We start from the raw sequence: 20,919 nt of genomic DNA on the forward strand, positions 1-20,919 counted from the left end.
GGTACTTGTTGTTCCCAAATTAAGTCATTACAAAATTCTTTGAATTTCTTCCTTTGACAGCAAGGAAAACAGTGACCCTGAACTCATCTCAAGGCTGGATTACTACAATAGCCTATACCTTGAGATTACTAAACAATCGTTGCACAAGCTTCAAATGGACCAAAATGCTGCAGTTAGACTTGTACTTGAGCTTCCCCGGAACTGTTCGGTCTCTCAGGGACTCAACAAATTGCACTGGCTTCCTGTCTACAAGTGCATCCTTTTTAAAACTGTAACCTTGGTTTTCAGAATATTTTACCTTAAAAGCCCCAAGTACTTTTCTGATCAATTTGTGCATCATACCACCCAAAGGACGTCGATATCCTCTAATTCAAAATTGTTATCTATCTCTTCTTTCAGGCTTTAAACAAGAGGAGTGAAATGTTTTGCTTTGTTGGGGTCTAAAGCTTGTAATAGCTTTCCAGATCACTGATATTTATAGAGATCGAATCTGCTTTTAAAAACTGTCTGAAAACCTGGCTTTTTTCCTTACCTGATGAGTTGTGTAAACGGATGACTGAATGATTTTAGTTTTGGTTTCATCCTTGTCTTGAAATGTTAATGTTCTTTTCCCCTTTAGGTTTAGTAAATCGGTCAGGTATCTGAAAGCGTGCCAAGATGCTCTGTTTTAAGTGACAGTGCACTTTATAAATACATAATTTAATTTCATTTCATTTCATTCCTAAAAAGGGTTTGTTTAGGTAGAAATTAATTCTTATTAGTAAAGTCAAATCTGACCTCTACGTTATGCTCAAAGTCCTGAGTTTGTACATCTCCAGACCAAGCACTCTTAAAAAAGGCCTACCAGGATGAATGTCATGTGAATCCTATACCGTGCAGTCCCCTTTGTCCTATGTAACATGTTCTCTACACTGATTTACACACATATGATTTGTTGTCTCTGTAAGTGTGTGTGATGTAAAGTGCTTCGAAACCCTACACTGGTATGAGACACGCTATAAAACAAATGAAGTACATGAGAGAGAGGAACTATACGATGACAGACACTGTCGGAGGATGCTAGTGAGAAAATCAATGAGGAGCCCCAACAAAGATTGGTGTATCCTGGCGCACTGTAAGGTCATCATTTACTATGCTTTAGAAGCTAATACAAATGGAAATATGTGAAGAAAAATCTGTTGTAGAATGCACCACTTGTAGTAGTCCGGCTCACATGCTGCACTTGCTCGCTATTCACCATACGGGGCCTGGTCTTGCAAAACTTTGCCAGGGCAGCTTTGGGTTCCCAATCCGGCTCTGCCTTTCTTCGAGGAGAGACCCCCGTTGCAACTACAAAGTTATCTTTTAATCTTATCCAGTTTTGATCAGTGTTACTGTCTGTGCACTATACCCCATTTCCTAGAAGGAGAATCCCAAAGTATCCTTTACATATGGATTTATATGTTATCCAAATTTACTAAAGTTAGAAGACTCTTCCATCAAGCCATCATTAATGATGGGCCATGCATCCCTAAGCATACATTGTTGGCTATGGCCCTGGTTGAAAATGCTAATTTTCCTATTTGTTGATAGTTTGAATGGGGTGCTTTTGTCAGATTTCATGCCCTAGAGGAGTGGTTCCCAACCTGTGGTTCGGGGACCCTGGAGGTCGCCGAATCCTCCTCAGGGGGTCCGCGACAGCTTAGAAAATTAAATAATATTAACAGATTAGATCCCCAGCTTTCAGTAATGACTCAGTGGGGGCTCCCCGGATTCCAATAATGATTCAGTGGGGGTCCCCGGGTACCAGTAATGATAAAGTTGGGGTCCACAGAAGTCAAAAGGTTGGAAACCACTGCCCCAGAGTTTCTGTTGTTAAGTAATTTTTCCATTCGCCTTTGAGCATTTGAAGACCACATTGTTTTAGCTGTCATGATTCATAACGTGCAGTCTGTAATTTACCCTTTTCTTCTTTTTTTAATATTACAGACAAATAGGAAGAAGTACCGAACAGGATGAAAAAAATGCCGTTGTTTAGTAAATCACACAAAAATCCAGTGGAAATTGTAAAAACCTTAAAAGAGAACTTGGCAATACTGGAAAAGAACGATAAAAAGACTGAAAAGGTATGGACTTCATTGTAACCCGTTAAGATAATGTCTCAATCAGGTGGTGAAAATACGAAATTAAATATATGCTGTGCATCAGAATCTATAACGCTGTGGCCAGCATTTTGCGTAAATGATTAAAATACCTTGTTAGGAATAAGCAAGAGTGAGCTTCCCTATTAAATAAATGTGTCATTTTACAGTTGTAGTTCATAGATGGTGTTTTCTTTATTTAGGTAAGAAACGTTGAATGGTCATTTTTAAATTATTCTTTTTGTTACACAGGTCAGTGTTACTAAGATTTGTAGTTGCAATTCACAAGTAGTTAGTTGTAACACTAACACCTTCTTTTATAAACCGCAATGCTGTGAAAGGTTTTGGTTGTTTATAATGTATTGTATATAGATTTTTTTAAACAATTTTTATTGGCCTACATGCATTTAATGAGAACATAGCAACAAGGCATATCATAGTCATTAATGTTCCACAGACAATAGAGATCTTTTACCCTGCCCATAATCTGTGAGGTTGTATGCTTGTTACATGTACATTTTGGTAATCTTGGCTACAAAACTCCAACATAACTCCTCCCCATGCTGGATACTACAGTAGTAGGATAACATTCCCCCATTACATAGGTAGTATTGCATATTGATTAAGATAGGAACAAGAGACCGCAGGGATGATGACTATCTAATGGTTGTAATATAGTAACAAGCATAGGCATAGCCAATTGGTCTCGGCAATGGGAGTGCCTAATTACAGAGATGAAAAAAACAGCATGCAGCAGTATGTTGGGGGTCAGAACTGGGGGCGGGGGTGCTGTGATTGTGGGATTAAAAACTACCTACTCTTCCAGAGCGGAAAGAGGAACTGAACCATGCATTGGGGGCAGTGGGTGGGTGGCTCAGGCTGGCTGAAGCATGCAACCACATTTAAGAAATCAAACAGGAGATAGTATCTGGTCTTCTGTAACACAAGATGAAAGAAGGTGAAACCTGCAGCTATCCCCCAGAGTGAAACAACAACAAATAAAAGTGTGCTGCATTTTTCTATGAGTTTTTGATATGTTGGCGTCTGCCATGTGCACTATAACCACCCCATTCCTTCAGGTTGCTTTGCAAACTGGAAATACTCTCTCACATACATGCCAATAGACCAGATTCAGGCGATTCATTGCCTCTCGTTCAATAGAAGTCAATGGGAAAAATACTTTCTCCTGACTGTTTTGTTTGTTTCCAAATCTCCCACTTTCTTTTTCACAAATGTTATTTATGCGCATGTTGAGGGAGACATCTGCTGCCTAAGAATTTGAAACATGTGTCAGTAGGCAATGTTGACTGCTGCTTTGATATCATGCCTTTAACTTGTTTCACTTGTCTATCATATTCACCAAAAACATTCAGCAGTTCTGCAAATGTAAAGTATGCATTAAAGGACTAGCCGATATACATGTTTTAAGGGGAGGCTTTTTTTAGATTCTTGAGTCATTGCAAGTTTATTTATTGGTTTCAGAATCTCTTTTCCTCTTAACCCCCCTGCTCGCTTTATTGAGTGCCTGGGCACCTATGGTTCCTATGAATGCCACCCGCCCTGCTTGCAGACCTTCCTCATTCTGTGGAAACCTGTGCAGTACTTCCTTGTGTAACAACTAAACTAACTCTGCCTTACAGGAGTAATTCAGTAAGGTGTTTCTCTGAGTGAGCTGCTGAAAGCAAAACCAAAAAAAAGATTAATATGTGAAAAATAAGCACCGTACTGAGGATAACTTGGAGTTTTGTAAGGTGAAATGGATATATGTAAAGAGTAGGAGCGTGAAGTGTAATAATAGAGATCTGTGCTCGCGGTTGGATCATTCAGTAAAAAGCTGCGTAGGGGCTTTCCTCTGAGAGCGGATTAAAGTCATCAGATGAAAACAGGGGGGTGCGATTTTTACACATGTTTTATTACATTTATTGTTGATTGGTGTGCAGGAGAGTGACAGTAGATGAGGGAGACTTATTAGGTAATGCATGGGATCACAGGAAATGCAATTAAAGTATTTCCACCAGCTGGTGTATTAGGACAAAGCAACCAACAGGAGGGGAATCCTCTTCATGCTAAAGCTGAATTCAGAGCATGTTGTACTTTATTCAAGTGAACATCCCAACAATAATCTGAATAATATGGTGCAGAATCACAAGAGCGACTGTGCAGGCCAAAGACAGCGAGCACATGGTCAGATATAGGGCAGCAGAAGACAGAGCAGACCGAACAGAAAGAAAACAGAACAGAGACTGAGCTGGGAGCGACTCTGACATTTGAACTCGGTTTTTGAATGCCCATAGAAACAGCGCTAGGAGCAAGCACACTCATCCACCAAAGACAGACAAACCGTACCCTGATCAGGAAACAAAATAAAAAATAGTCCCTCAAAACGAACCATAAGAACCAAAGCGTAAAGATACAGTACTTGGGTAATGTTCTGTGGGAGGAAACAAAACACAACGAGGGACAAAGAAGAAGGATTCACCAGTAGCAAGGAAGGATTTTTAAAGTACAATAGAAGGAAAGAATAAAAGGTTAATGGGTATGCCGTAAGTCCACAAAGTATAAATATTTCTCAAAGAGACAGCAAGAGCACTGTCTAGTCAACACCTAGCAAATACTCAACCTATGCTCTTTGAATGTTTGATGTCACCTAGGGTTGCCTCCTATATTGCAACAGGTGTTGCATTACCAAATTAGACTTTGTCAGCTGACGTCTGCAGCAAGCTGTACATCACATGTTTAACCCTCTGCAGTTTCAGGTTAACTTCCTTGCCTGCTACAGTCTAGGGATGTTTCTGAATTTCCCCTGTACCTACTTGTATATCCATCACCTTTTCAGGCTTCTTGGTTCAGTAACTGTTTCACATCTTTTTTTGTTTGTTTTTTATTACATGTTAATACAAATATATAGTACAGTTGGCACTTATTGTATATAGTGATCACATTCGCTATTAAATTTGCTCGTCAACAGGTCGAAAACGTTTTGCTTCAGGCATTATAACGCGTAATCAACCTAAGATTTCTAACTTGTTCAACTAACTATTCAGAACTTGTCACTTTTTGATATCTTACAGTCTCCCACCCGTCCTGTGAGCTCTGAGAAAGTGGCTCCCATTCAATACACATTTTAAATATTACTTGTAGGCTAAGCCAGGTGAAGCCCTCGCCTCCGTTCCTGTAGTTTCTTCGAAATTCTCAGGCAGCTGGAAAATCTGTTTCACAAGTACTTTTGTTTGCACTTAAATATGAGCAATGCCCTATTCCTCATGTTCATTGGGGACTGATGCCTGGTTGAGTAATCTACATATGGATCGTAGTTGCCCAAACCATTAGGGCCTTGACTAATCGTTCATCTTGTCATACCTTTTTCATATAGATTTCCTCTGTACTAGTCCACTCCACCATATCCTTAAGCCACCCTTCAATAGATGGCAGGCTACTACGTATCCATTTAATAGCTATCCTTCTCTTAGTAAGGACGAAGCCCAGTAGTATACATTTTCTGCTAAGTTATTTTTTTTCTCTTTAACGATTAGGCCCAACAAACATTGCTTCATTGTTGTACATTCCTACCCGTAGACATGCTTAATTTACCCACCACTTCTAACCAAAAACTCTGTATCCCAGGGCAACTTAATTTCATGCAGGGGAAATTTGCCTCCTCCCCAAGACATCTAGGGCTTATGGATGAGTGCTGTGGGTAGATTTGGGGTAGTTTTTTGTGGGCTCTTATACGTCAAGTGGACATAGTTGAACAGAAAGAGTTTAAAGCAAGCATGTTAACACTTTTTTCCTTGCAGATTAACTCTATTCCAGTCTTTGTCCGTAAATGGTTCAACCACAAGTTCCTGCCATCTTTCCTCTACTTTTAACTGTGCCATGGGTCTGTCTTTGTAAAGCATTCTATTTAAATTAGTTATCAGTTTCCTTCATGCAGACAATGCCAATAATGCCTCCATCGTCTGCGTGAGAGAAAGCGCTTCTGGAAAGGTTAGTAGTGTTTCTCTGCCCATAGCCAAAATCTTGGCATATTGCCTCACGTGCTTCCTTGATGGTCCGAAATCTCTCATTTGGGTAAAGAGCTGGTAACGTTTCACAACCACTCTCTCGCCACCTATCCGTAGTTATTGACTGGGCAATCCGCGTATGGTGATATGCAGTCCACATAACTGTTTCAGATCTCAACTCGTATTCTCCCAAGGTAGATTTGCAGAGTTTTGCAGAGTTTTGTACAACGTTGAGCAAGAGATTCTCCATGGGCAACTAGCATTGTTTACACTGCGAGCATCTTTTAGGGTTTGTTTTGCTAAATTAGTCCAAGCACAGCAGTAGAAAATAGGCTGCTATAAAACACGCTTGAATTCCAGAGGTCAGGAAGAGCATTGCTAAATGCCAGTCTGATAAATATGATCGATGAGTGACAATGTTTATGTAGACAGTAGGGTGTAAGAGGAGGGTTTTTCAACCATGACATCTTAAATGTACACTCACAACTGTCTACCTTCCAAATTTTAGTTTTGAACATTCATTGCCCTAGGACTGCACTGTGCGTGTTTAGTCAGTAGAGGAATAACCTCTATCTCCTAAACACATCCTTGCCTATTTTTCATAATGCCAATTTAGCACATCATGATCAGTTTCAATTATGTCTAGCAAGTAGGTCAGTTTCCCTTATAACCAGTTATCACGTATCTGCTAGTTGTCACTGTGCACAGAGAGCAGATGAAAGCCCTTGTCCCTTATATCAATAAACTCAAACAATATCCATTGTACCCATTTAGCGCATTATAGCTAGTTTCCAGGATCCCCCAGTTGCAAACTACAGTCCATTTTAATTATTTAATTTAGCACAGTATATCCCGCTACCATTTAGCAAATGTACCTAGCAATTTTTTTCGAACAATGGTAGCGTCAATCTTCTTACTTGTTTGTCAGCTACAATTATGCCCGTTAAGCATATCGTAGCATGTTTCCATTATCCCAGTGAGGATATCATAGCTCCCATCACGCACTATAAACGCATCATGCACATTTCATAGATGGAATTCATTATGTCAGTTTTATACCAGCCATTTTTCGTTATTGCCATATAGCATATACAACCTGTTATCATTAATCCAATTGGTACTTTATGACAGTGCCAGCCATTTTTTTAATTGAGCACATTCATCACAGTCAATAATAGGACATAGCAATTAAATTCATATATAAAAAACCCAAGAGAGCTCAGGTGAAAAATATATTGGGTACAAAAGAGAATTACAAAATGTAAAACGTTAGGTGCTATATACCACAGTACTTTTCACGTAATAGTGCCTCTTTTCTCATTACAGTAAAAAAAAAAACTTGTATAAAGTGCAGAGGTGCATAAAGTGCTTGTGCCTTACAGTACATGAAATTCTTAGGCCAGTACAAAATGTGATACTGAGTACTCAAGAGTAATTAGGGTGCCCAGAGCCATTCATTGCGGTAGAGAACTGCAGGCATATATATCCAACAATGCACTTATACACTTCATTATATTAACTTATTAAATCGGAACCAATCCTTTATACCCCATACATGAGCTTAAGGATAATAGACTGTATACACATGCTTAGATTGAAAAATAGGCCATAGATGTTCGTTCTTACAGTGCTATGTGTAATAGTTTACAGACAAATAGCCTCACTTATTGCTTCAGCAAAGTGCAATAAACAATCGGACATGGAGCACTTTGCATTGTTACAATCTTGTACCATCTAGCTAAAAGGTTCCTTACAGTTTTTAATTTAGAGATATCCCTCTCGCCACACAGCTACAGTACAGGTGTCCCCCATCAGCCCATAAAAGTGCATTGTTATAATTACTTGCCTTAACTTTGTAAGACATTACTTAAAACCAGGATAAGTAACAAGAAGGATCTAATCTAAGAAGAAGTTTTACTACACATTGATGCCACATACTCTCCTGCAAGAAATGACATGTAGGATAAAATCTTGCTATAGTGATGTATTTCTTAGCATATTACAAGAGGTCTTGATGTTCACTGCAAGTAACAAATATTGAAACCGTGCAATCTAGCTACTTTATTCCCACACCGGAACAGAAAGGAGACTGTAACCTGGGTATAATGATAGTTACTTTTTTCTACAGCTTCTCTACGTCTGAGGACTAGAAATGCTACATAATTTTGTGCATGTTTACACAATGGCCTGGGAGCGGGAGACATGATGTAAGAAATTCCAGGCTATGTGGCGTATGCACATTTGGATGAAGGGGAACGTTGTATCATTCACTCTATCTGAACAGCTGTAGCTGTAGTCTCTCATACTATAGGTATTACCTCACAGTCTTGACAGGATTTTTGGTTCAGTTCATCACTTCAATACTCTGTATGCCTTTAGATAGATGGATTAAACAGTTGGGTATCTTATGTCCTTCAGTCGCTGAAAATCAAATTATTCATTTTTCCTTCCTCTCTTTGAGCAAAGTATTCTAGTAAACTAGCGAATGATTTTCTAATGTATTAGATAGGAGAGGACCACCAGTGACAAGTGTGCACTCTAAACACAAAGCCAGTTTATAGCTACAATTCGTTGAGATTCAACTTGCATTTCAGTCAGTGGAAATAACTGCAAAAAGATGCATCAGGTTCAGACCCTCATCTTTAAGTGGTTTCCAAAATCAGGAACATCTGTCTCCCATTTGCAGGTGGTGTACTCTTACTATATTTTTGCTCCATAAAAGGACAAGTCCAAGTGTCCTTGTCCAAGATTTTCATTGACTCATTTAATTCTCAAGCGGAAGTGGTTATGGATGCCAGTCTGGCAAGACATAGAGCGGACTCTGGAATAAAGTGGCTGCTTGTGTACCATAGATTTGCAAGAGATTTGCACAGTATATTCTTCTGATGCAAGGTGAGAGACAATAGCCATCGTTTAGGTATGCACCTGTTTTTAGATCATTTCTGTTCCTCATATATGTGCCAAGTGCCACACAGTCTTTCTAACTTATGAGAGAAAAGGAAGATTTTTTATTCGTCCCCAGCCAACTAGCCCCTGGCCCACGCACTTTGGTTCCTGTAATAGTTGAGATTTGTCATGACAAGGGTAAATAATCTATTGTACCCTCAACTCAGACTCGGTTCAGAATAACAGCCTTGATTATGAGGACTCAGTGCTATCCATATCCTTGTTAAATGCAAAGTAATACATCATCAAGAAGTTGTGAGGTAGGAAAAGAATGTAACGTGAAGAAGAGAACAGTAGTGAGAGATCTGCTGGTGAATGGAGCATTATGTGGCAATAAACTTAAAGCAGGATTTATCTTTACATTAACACATGTGGGTCACTCTTTCGAACCTCTGACCAGGACAGTTGGATCACAGATCAACCGATTGCTGGATTGCAGTCACAGCACGTCAGCACTAGCAAGCTGTTGTAACCTCACCCATAAGAGAAATAATGTATGCATCAAAAGGACGAAAAATATACTTTTATGAAGAAAACTGATGGACAGGGTGAGCCACGTCAATTCCTTTTGCTCTTTCAGTGGGCTCAACTACATTTTGCTTCCAATAATCTGAAGCCCTGAAAAAAACTGTAAAACCAGTCCATAAAGATTTTAATGAGGTGTGCACTTAGCAAAGATTGGAGGGGGGGGACTTATCTAATGCTAAGGATTGTTACACAACAGGGGAATGGCAATGTACGTTAAAACAAATCCTAAAAGAATCAGTCAAACAAGTGTAGCAAAACAATGGCATAGTCTTGCCCTGTGACCATCACATGTACAGGCGTGAAGAATCTCCAAGCACAATGTGTTTCAGCGTAAATTGGCATACAACAGTTAAGTGCATTGTTGTGGTCTGAAGAAATGATGCTGTGTGATCTCAGGCGCAGTGTTTGGGGTGCAACAGCCCCCAAATAAATACATTATTTGTTTGTTAATTGGGTCTGGAGAGCCTGAGTAGGTTCTGCTGTGTCGGTGTCGGTTTTTCCTGTCATCCTGATTTCACTAAGAGGTTTTAACTTGTTCATTTTTTGTTTCAGGAACTTAAATATATTTAGGCTCCGATTTACACAGATTTTGCCAAATTGTTTTGACGCAGCCCTGATGCAAAATCCGTTTTTGGTATTTACAAAGTCAGGCAAATGTTGATTTATGTGGCTTTGTTAGAAAAATATAATGCAAAGCTGTGCTTGGTTGTTCCCGTGCATCCACCCATGGATTTTGACACAAACCCTTATAAACAAAGAGTTGTAGATATGGGTTTGCACAGAAATGGTGTGTCTGCCTGAGGCTGGCGTAACACGCAGAAATATCTTTAGTTCTCCTCTTTATTTCCACTTTGCATGTATGCTTTGTTCTGCAACACACATACAAAGAGAAAAAAACCTCCAAAGATAGTTTTTGTGCTGGGAGGTACTCCTTCCTGCACAAACATTATCCTGACCATAAAGCAGACACCCTTGAACAGTGGTGCAAATGTGCCTGCATTGGTGCTAAGCATCCCAAAGTGCACCAGTGCATGAAGAGAACAGAACTGATCTCATTTATTTGAAGAGATGGAATTGATTCGCCCGCTTAAGGTAATTCAACACAGCAACTTTGATTGCTGCGCTACATTGTGCCACTTCTTTGTAAAAATGACCCTTAGTGATCACTTTATCAATGAAGTAGCAAATCTATGCCCATAGAAGTACTCCTTGAATGGATGCAAATTAACTATTTTTCAGAATTCACAAACATTGCAGTAGTAGGCTTGCAAAGCTGAGCTAGTCTCAGGTTTCCAGGCATACTATTATCAATCAAACATCCAAAAGGTAATGGAACAAATGCTTTGAAATAGTCTAATCACTGGCAATCCCTTGGGGTACATATTTCAAACCATTGATTTTGACCCACTGTGCCACTCTGGACAGAATGCCTGATTTGGGATTTAGCAGACAGTGTAAAGGCAGACAGGATGGTGGAGGACTTTACTGTCTTTACTTTGCCCACCAAATTTAGAGATGTCCACCAGCCTGGCGAACATCTCTATACATTGATAGGAACTACAATGATGGAAGTTCATGTCAATGTAGAAAAAATTAAATGGCCTGCTCCATCAGACATAATGGCTGGCCATCCAACTTTTCCAAAGTTATTTATTTTTTAAAAACAAACTCTTGGGTGGCATGGCTTAACACGTGATGGAGTAAGATACGCTTCTACATCTCTCTGGGCTCCTATTCTGCTTCCACCGCGATCTGAATCACAGGGACCGGCCTGTGGCAAAGAAAATAATGGGGTAGGCTTCCTGCACCAACCTCCTCCCTGGTAAGCGACGATTGCTGCGATCATTGGGCTGAGGCTGGCTGCTTGCAAGAGGCCACGAGGACTGATCAGGGCTGGTACCTCTGCCATATTGAGCGGTGCGCCTACACCGCCGCAGTCGCCTGATCGATCTGGGGCCCAGCAGCGAGTACCGACCACTGAGTTCGGTGCTCCCTCACCTGTCCAGCCCTGCGGTGTGGGCCCGGGCAGGACCTCTGTACCTTCACTGCACCTGCTTGTCAGGATTGCCGCACTCCCCTGTCTCTAAGCAGTCCATCGGTGTGGAGTAAGATGCGCTGGGGTAACGCGATGGAGCCACACTAGATGATGCCAGGGCGGGCCCTGCAGGAGAGTGCCAGAACAAACGCTGGCAGGGCTCCCACATCAGGGTGAGCCCGTCTGATCATTGCTGACCCAGGTGAGGGCCCTGAGGCTTGCTGATCGTCCTTCTGGCAGCGCCTAGCTTGGTGAGAGGCCCCGCCGACTGAAACTACAGGAACCTGGGGTGAGCACTACAACACTGCTGCTGTCCACAGGGAGACTTGGAGCCATCACCCAGCCTGGCTGTGCGCCCGGGGGAACGCATTTACAAAGCTGGCATACCCCCCTGCTTGCAGAGCTTCCTTGAGCACTATGAAAGAGCTGTGTCACCAGCCCATGATTGAAGAGATGCCATGTTTGGAGAACCAGGCTCAGAACCCCCGTAGAAGGCAGCACAGTGCCCATCAACACGTCAGGGGGCCTGGGTGTGCTCGTTAGAATCCGCTGCCTTTGTCTCAGCCTGCTCTTCTCCCCCTGCTCGGACATTGGGGCTTCCGACTGGAGCACACCCTTCCCACCCTTTCTTGTGGGCCCTGCATTGACTGAAAACCCGGGGGCACCACAGTAGGGGCCCCAGGGAGTACGCCACCACCAAACACCCGATGGGGCTAGCACAGACACCTTGCTTTTGCCTTCCTGCCCCTCCTGTGGAGATCTCTTGATGGGCTGAGTGCGACGAGGAGGACACTTTCTGCTTGGAAGATTGTATCGCCTGTACCTAGTTGGTAGCCCAGTGAGGGGTTGTGACTGGAAGCCCACCGGCAGCTTCAAGTCCTCATTCCACTGGGCATCTACCCTCTGCTCCTCAACATTACCCCCCTAAGCACTGCTTGACTGTCCACCTTGCATGATCCCTCCAACCTCCCCTGTCTGAGAGCATCTGCCACCGAACACCTCCTTTGTGGCAGAGGCCGCAACTTCGACCCCAATCACTTTTAGGAACCGTACCTGGGGTGCTCTCCTTGTTGTAGTGCCGGTTGTGGCAGGATAGGTGTCTGGGGGTCTGTTGTGTGGCCTGGCGGGGAAGACACCCACGCAATCCTGCCTGCTAACTACATATTGGAGGTGACCCCGAACTGGCACGCATACCTCCATTTCTTCAGAAAATCTGCACAGATTCCCTCAAAACAAAGCTAAAAACTTGCATCAAAGATATCAATAGGGATGTCACCAACATACGCGAGTGGACTGATGACTTAGAACGTACTGCCCACGCAAGATCAGAAGATCAAGAGATGCTGTGGTGACAAATTGCAATCCTGGAGGAACAACATATTGAGCTCCAAGCTTCAAGGACATTGAAAATGGGGGCGACGCAATAATATCCGCATCCGCGGATTGCTTTGAGGGTCTGAGGGCTCTGATATCATGGCGTTCACAGTGGCACTCCTCATATCAATAAAGGAAGACCCAGATGCCCCCGCCAACCCTAGACCCTGCATACCTGGTTGCAGAGCCCTGGGCCCCCGTGCAGCCTCTGACATTTTGACTTGTGTCCACTACCTTATCTCCTCTAAATAGCACAGCTGAAACCCAATCTGATCTTCCAAGGACACACACTGCAATTGTATCAAAACTTATCCCCAACTAAGCTACTTCGTAGGAGAGACTTTAAATCTGTGATAGTCAGACTAAGGAGCATGGACATTAAGTACAAATGGAGACACCCATTGGCAATGTTTTTTGAGTGGGAAGGAAAGAGACGCTCGCTGCGCTCCCTCAGCAAGGCAGAAAGACTGCTTGGCATGCGGAGGAACACTTCTCCTCAGGTGCAACCTCTCCCAAGCCAGCTACGTCCACAGTCCAGTATCGATGCTCTGACAAATGTCCAAATGAGTCTGTGACCCAGGAAGCTTAACAAGACATTATCCAACAGCTCTGCATGACGAATACCACCACTTCGCTGAACCCATCTGTTGCGGGCTCTCTCTGACCAAGGCGGTGACACCAGGCCGATGAACTGCCGCTGTATGGGCTACACCTGCCTTTGCTCTCTCCTTGTGCTGGCATTGGGCATGAGGGACCACCTACACCTTTCTGAGCCTCATCTCGCTCCTGATCCAATGGTTCCCCCCCCAGCAATCCGGTTTACAAGAGGGTGCCACCTCTGGCGAGATGCAGACCCTGTTGTGTGGTAGTCTATGTGGACACCGATAGCACAAATTGGAACGGGTTGGCCTGTATTTGTTCTGTGTTGTTTTTCCTTTTTCCTTTTCAGGTAGGCCCGTAAGCTAACTATGCACTATGGTGGGCTCGGTTTTCATACTCGACTCATTAGCTTGTCCTTGTCCTCTACCCACTGGGACCAATGCCCGAGGGGGACTGTGTTACAGTCCACACTTCAAGCAGGTTTCCCCAAACTCTGACCTCCTTCAGTAGTGGTATTAAACTTCTATCCCTCAACATAAGTGGACTCATCTCCTCGAGTAAGCGCAGATACAGGGAGTGCAGAATTATTAGGCAAGTTGTATTTTTGAGGATTAATTTTATTATTGAACAACAACCATGTTCTCAATGAACCCAAAAAACTCATTAATATCAAAGCTGAATATTTTTGGAAGTAGTTTTTAGTTTGTTTTTAGTTTTAGCTATGTTAGGGGGATATCTGTGTGTGCAGGTGACTATTACTGTGCATAATTATTAGGCAACTTAACAAAAAAAAATATATACCCATTTCAATTATTTATTATTACCAGTGAAACCAATATAACATCTCAACATTCACAAATATACATTTCTGACATTCAAAAACAAAACAAAAACAAATCAGTGACCAATATAGCCACCTTTCTTTGCAAGGACACTCAATAGCCTGCCATCCATGGATTCTGTCAGTGTTTTGATCTGTTCACCATTAACATTGCGTGCAGCAGCAACCACAGCCTCCCAGACACTGTTCAGAGAGGTGTACTGTTTTCCCTCCTTGTAAATCTCACATTTGATGATGGACCACAGGTTCTCAATGGGGTTCAGATCAGGTGAACAAGGAGGCCATGTCATTAGATTTCCTTCTTTTATACCCTTTCTTGCCAGCCACGCTGTGGAGTACTTGGACGCGTGTGATGGAGCATTGTCCTGCATGAAAATCATGTTTTTCTTGAAGGATGCAGACTTCTTCCTGTACCACTGCTTGAAGAAGGTGTCTTCCAGGAACTGGCAGTAGGACTGGGAGTTGAGCTTGACTCCATCCTCAACCCGAAAAGGCCCCACAAGCTCATCTTTGATGATACCAGCCCAAACCAGTACTCCACCTCCACCTTGCTGGCGTCTGAGTCGGACTGGAGCTCTCTGCCCTTTACCAATCCAGCCACGGGCCCATCCATCTGGCCCATCAAGACTCACTCTCATTTCATCAGTCCATAAAACCTTAGAAAAATCAGTCTTGAGATATTTCTTGGCCCAGTCTTGACGTTTCAGCTTGTGTGTCTTGTTCAGTGGTGGTCGTCTTTCAGCCTTTCTTACCTTGGCCATGTCTCTGAGTATTGCACACCTTGTGCTTTTGGGCACTCCAGTGATGTTGCAACTCTGAAATATGGCCTAACTGGTGGCAAGTGGCATCGTGGCAGCTGCACGCTTGACTTTTCTCAGTTCATGGGCAGTTATTTTGCGCCTTGGTTTTTCCACACGCTTCTTGCGACCCTGTTGACTATTTTGAAAGAAACGCTTGATTGTTCGATGATCACGCTTCAGAAGCTTTGCAATTTTAAGAGTGCTGCATCCCTCTGCAAGATATCTCACTATTTTTGACTTTTCTGAGCCTGTCAAGTCCTTCTTTTGACCCATTTTGCCAAAGGAAAGGAAGTTGCCTAATAATTATGCACACCTGATATAGGGTGTTGATGTCATTAGACCACACCCCTTCTCATTACAGAGATGCACATCACCTAATATGCTTAATTGGTAGTAGGCTTTCGAGCCTATACAGCTTGGAGTAAGACAACATGCATAAAGAGGATGATGTGGTCAAAATACTCATTTGCCTAATAATTCTGCACTCCCTGTAGCTTTGGGGCTACATTTTGCACCATGACCCTAATGTGGTTTTCCAACTGGAAACACATCTTCAAAGATTGACAGACATAGAATGGCCCATCAGAAATACCCTATATGCCACTGGGCTTACACAGATTCCAAAATGCTGGATGTAGATGTGCTTATTAAATTGACCTCTGGATTCCACATCACCAAAGTAACACAGGACAAAGAGGGGCGGTTCCTCACATTACTACTGCATCAGGGGAAATATTGTCTCACTATGCTCAACTTATACACCCCAAATACAGCACAGGATGCCTATATCCGGTGTACCCTACGGGAACAACTCCAGGGGGTTTAAGGGGATATAGTAGTCGGAGGTTACTTCAATATGGTTTGGGATCCAGAGATGGTTCGCCACTCCACCACCTATCGGGAAGCAGGAGCTTTGTCCTCGCAGTTTAAGAGGGAGATCACAGCTTTAGGTTTGGTAGACGCTTTGCGCTACGTACACTCTCACTCAAGGGACTACTCCTTTTACTCCCATTTCCACTCCACATATTCCCTCATTGATCCCATTTTTGTCACCCATGCTCTCCTTCACACCCTAGACACTGCAGAGATCTTGGATATTTCCATAATGAACCATGCCAACAATGAGCTCAAATGGACTCGACTGACTCCCTTGATGGCGGAGCCACCACGTTGGTGCATGCTGCCTCTGTGACTCTGTTGACATAGAGGAAATACAAAAAGGGATCATTGACTATTTCACCTATAACACTGAGCAAGACATATCCCCACACTCACTCTGGGCTGAGTTTAAAGCCCATTTACAAGGATTAATATCCTCTGTGGCCATTGCACAGGGCAGGAAGGCCCGGCTAGGAGTTGTTGGGTCACATTCTGATATCAAGAGCTTGGAACAGATATAGACAAGGCAAACCCCACCCAGATGAACAAACATCAGCTTGCAATACTGTGGGGCCAGTTGCCCTCACATAGAGCGAACAAAGCCAAAAGTTCACTATTGGCGCTTGAGCAGTGATATTATGAAGGGAAAAGCAAAAAGAGTTGACTCTTAGCTGGTAGACTATATCAGTAACAGGCTAGGGCACACATAGCAGAAATCCGGAGGCCAGACCGTGGTTGGGTGATTGCGGAGCTTGATACAAGGCACAAATTTTAGGCCTGCTATTAGGCAATCTATGAGCGAGAGGATGCTCCTCAAACGCTCATAGACTCCTGATTAACAGCATGCGACTGGGCCTCACTCCATCTTGGTCACACATAAGAGCTAGATTAGGTGTCTCCAACCAGTCGATCGTGAGCTACCAGTAGCTCCCAAACCCCTTCAAAGTAGCTCATAGCCTGGAGTTAATTTTTAAATAAGGACAGGGTTCAGATTTTTCCTTTTGAAGTTAAAGAAAGGCTGTGTTTATTTTGCATTATTATCATCAGGCTGCAGATAGCAGGGCCTGATAAGGAGCAGTACTGGAGTCAGATTTATGACTCGGGCATAGAGGTGAAGAATTGAAGCATTTAAATATTAGCTAAAAGTCCTTGCCAACTTAGTGTTGGAGCTGAGAACAAAATTAAGTTTCTCAATGCTATTAAATGGGAGAAAATTAAAATGAAAAGTTATCTTAATGATTAAGTTAACTTTCATTTAAATTTTTTCAAATTTGTTTTCAAACTGTTGTATTTACAAACAGGCCACTTGCTTCCAGTGGCCAGTAGAGAACTGTGCCATATTTATAATTGAAAAATAGTCATTTTTTAAATGGGAGAAAATTAAAGTGCAGAAAAAAGTTCCATATTACGAACATTTTTTCACCTAAAATTTCACCTATATAAAAAAAAATGGTTATGTTTGTGTTATACATGTAACAGTGCCACATATGGCGAAAGATGTGTCCTTTGCCACATGTACATACAACACAGACATTCAGTTACCCATTCCCATATAGCCCATTCACATGCGCACACATGTTCATACATCCCCAAAGAACACGCTGTCACAGACACACATCGCAGCTCTCTCATAGTGCCCCTAGTCAGAGTTTTTTTTTTTTTCTCAAACTTTAGTATCTGGCTCTATAGGCATTAGGCTTAAAGCCAAGGAAGCTGAGCGTGGGGGTGTTTTGTAATAATGTGCAAGTTGTTTAGTCTTCAGTAGCTCATAATGATTTTCACTGATCAGAAGTAGCTCTTAGGACAGAAAAGGTTGGAGACCCCTGAGCTAGATGCTCTGGTCACGCTAGAGGAAATTCGCCTTGCACTTCGGGCTCTCCTGCTGGGCAAGATGGCCATCGGGTCAGCTTTTATAGGCTGCTCTTCTCTGATCTGGGTGAGTACTTGACATGTATATTTAACTTCTTCACATATGACACAGGCCTCACGCCTACCATGGCAGCAGCAGAAATGTATTTAATCCCTAAACTGGGCAAAGATCCAACACTTTGCTCCTCCTACCGCCCCATCGCCCTTCTAAACACAGACGCAAAACAATCTACACCAAGGCTGGAGCGTTTTCTCCCAAGCCTTATCAAACCTGATCAGGTGGGATTTATCTGTAACCGCCAGGGAGCAGATAATGTTCGTAGGATAGCTCACCTGGTAGAGCAGGTCCACCATTGCCAAATCCCAGCTTGCCTTCTAGATGTGGATAAGGCATTTGATAGAGTGAACTGGACCTTTTTCCACTCTGTCCTGAAGAAAATCGGACTAGTCCCCACCCAGATTATGGCTTCTTATGCTGCCCCTAACGGCCACTATCTGGATCAATGGCCAACATCAGACCCTATAACTTTAAGCAGAGGCAGACAAGGCTGCCCTTGTCACCGCTGTTGTTCTCCCTGGCTGCGAAGCCCCTGGCCAACACGATTCGCCATACCAGGGAGATTGAGAGAATCCCTTTTGGAACGCAGGTACATAGGGTCAACCTCTTTGCGGATGACCTCCTCCTTACCTTGACACGCCCTGACACTTCACTCCCAGCTGTGGTGTCCTGTTGTGAGAAATCCGACGGAGACACTATACTTACCTCCCGAACATATCTGCCACAGCCGCACATACCACCATCACCTCTGGAACAACTGCAAAAAGAGAGAAGAAAGGGTTAAACCAGGTGTATTCCCCCGACCACCGAGACTAAAAAAGGACTACTCCCAGGAAGGCGAAACCACTCATGGAGATAGCCAATCAGATGAACCCAGAGGAGAAGAAAAAGTTGCTGTCATCAGACCAAAAGAAGAAGAAGAAGAGAGAAAAAGCCCAAAAGGAGCAGGAAGCTGCCGTCTTGAGGGAGAACCTTTTAACACCTCAGATGCCATTGAAGACTCCTCTGACACAGAGGCAGTTGCCGAGACCTGGAGTGTGGAGTGGTAGACTCCCCCGGAGGATGCTGAAGAGCCTCTGCAACTCAGGAGAGTTGCAGCTGAGAGGGTGAGTGCCGATGGAGGAGATTTGGCTTTTGTAGAGGAGGGAACAGCACGGGTGATTATATTTTTATTTGGATATTAAGCTTAGGCATAACAGTGAAACCACATGGGACCATCTAGACAACACTGCATATTGGGCATATCATTATTGTTTCACATGAGCTTGTACTGCCAAAACAACCCCACATTTCGAGCTTTTTTTTTCTTTCCTGTTGATAGCCGGAATGATAGCCGGAAGCATTATTGGACCCGAAACCGACCTAGGTGACGTTTAACTGGGACAGTTACCCCTGCACATTACAGAGTAATAACCACCCGAGACCACCACTATTGACCCTTGAGGAGTACTCAAAACAAGACAAGTCCCGGGGTAGTTCAGATGCATGTTTTCCTCAGTTTAGAAAAAGAAACCCAGCACAAAGAGAAGGGCACACCGGGGATGGTGATGGTTTACCATATATATTTCTATATACCTACCGCTATTTGTTCTTCCGAGACTCTTGGCCGGCATAATACCATAGAAGAAATCTGGAGAAGGAAGATAGAAGAAATCTTTGTCATCAGGTGTTAACTATAACATATGGTGCCTGATTTTGGATATACATCTACATCGTCGTAACTTTAACAATCTGCATATACAAATAAAATCAACATTGAGAAGAAAATGCAGTCCCCTCTTCCATATACCCTCCCGTCCCTCCTACACCTCCCTACACACATGTGCATCAGCCTGGGGCTTTAAGGTCAATAAGTCTAAGTCTAGCATATTAAACCTGACCATCCTGACTGTTGATGTACCCATGCTGCAGAGATTGGCGCCCATCACTTGGTCCTCTAGTGTGATCAAATACCTGGGTCTCAATCTGATGCCTACACTCTCCACATGGATGGCAGTAAACTGGCTGCCATTACACCGCGCGATAGTGAAAACCTTAGATGCTGGAAGAATCTCTATATCTCGTGGCTTGGGAGAGCAATTGTGCTTAAGATGAATGTCCTATACCCCTTTCAAACTCTCCTCACCCCAGCCACTTGTTTTATATGGACAGGGCAGTCGGAGGTAGACCCTTGTGGGATCTGGCCTGGCTCCCTAGGCATGCTCGACCCCGCAGCATGTATACCGCTTCCCCAACCCAAGACAGTGGTAGATATTTGGGAAAAGCTTGCAGTATTGAGAGGTCTGACCTCCTTTCCATCCCTGCACACTCCGATCTCCCCTAACCCTGACTTCGCCCCTGTTTAATCTACTTGTGCATTCTAAGCCTGAATCTTCAAGGATTGTGGGACTTTGCGCGACCTCTTTCATGGACCAGCAATGAAATCCTTTGAGCAATGAATGTCTGTGTACCACCTTCCTGAAACAGCTAGACTGCAGTATCTCCAGGTGAGGCATTGGGCACTTCATCCCTCCGTTTAACCAGTGGTCACTCAGCCTTATACCCCAATCAAAACCCTGGTGAGAACATAGTGCAGCTCAAAAGGGCTAATATCCAATACATACCAAACACTCCAATACGCAACACACACTGCCACACATCCCTATCAATCACTCTGGAACAAAGAAACCACTGAGGAGATCACGCCTAAACAGCGGGATACCCTTTGTGCAATACTCCTAAATTATTCCTCAGCCTTTCCTTGAGGGAAATGGCCTATAAGCTCTTGTACCAATGGTATTACATACCCTCCCTTTTATCAACCATTTACCCCAATACATCAGCCTTATGAAGGGGGTGCAATCTAGAAGTGGGCGACATTGTGCA

General features: G+C 43.2%; 1 protein-coding gene across 6 annotated transcripts in view; it reads left to right on the forward strand.

Moving 5' to 3' along the window:
* The window catches only part of CAB39L (calcium binding protein 39 like), an 803,103-nt gene that overhangs the window by 304,610 nt on the left and 477,574 nt on the right, over positions 1–20,919 (forward strand). For all 6 annotated transcript variants that reach the window (XM_069205367.1, XM_069205368.1, XM_069205370.1 and 3 more), the window contains one exon: positions 1,969–2,105. In XM_069205367.1, coding sequence (XP_069061468.1) covers positions 1,995–2,105 — 111 coding nt within the window. In that variant the 5' untranslated portion in view covers positions 1,969–1,994. The remainder of the gene's footprint in view (positions 1–1,968; positions 2,106–20,919) is intronic.

This window comes from Pleurodeles waltl, chromosome 8 (assembly GCF_031143425.1).
Source record: "Pleurodeles waltl isolate 20211129_DDA chromosome 8, aPleWal1.hap1.20221129, whole genome shotgun sequence".
In the NCBI taxonomy this organism is placed as follows: Eukaryota; Metazoa; Chordata; class Amphibia; order Caudata; family Salamandridae; genus Pleurodeles; species Pleurodeles waltl.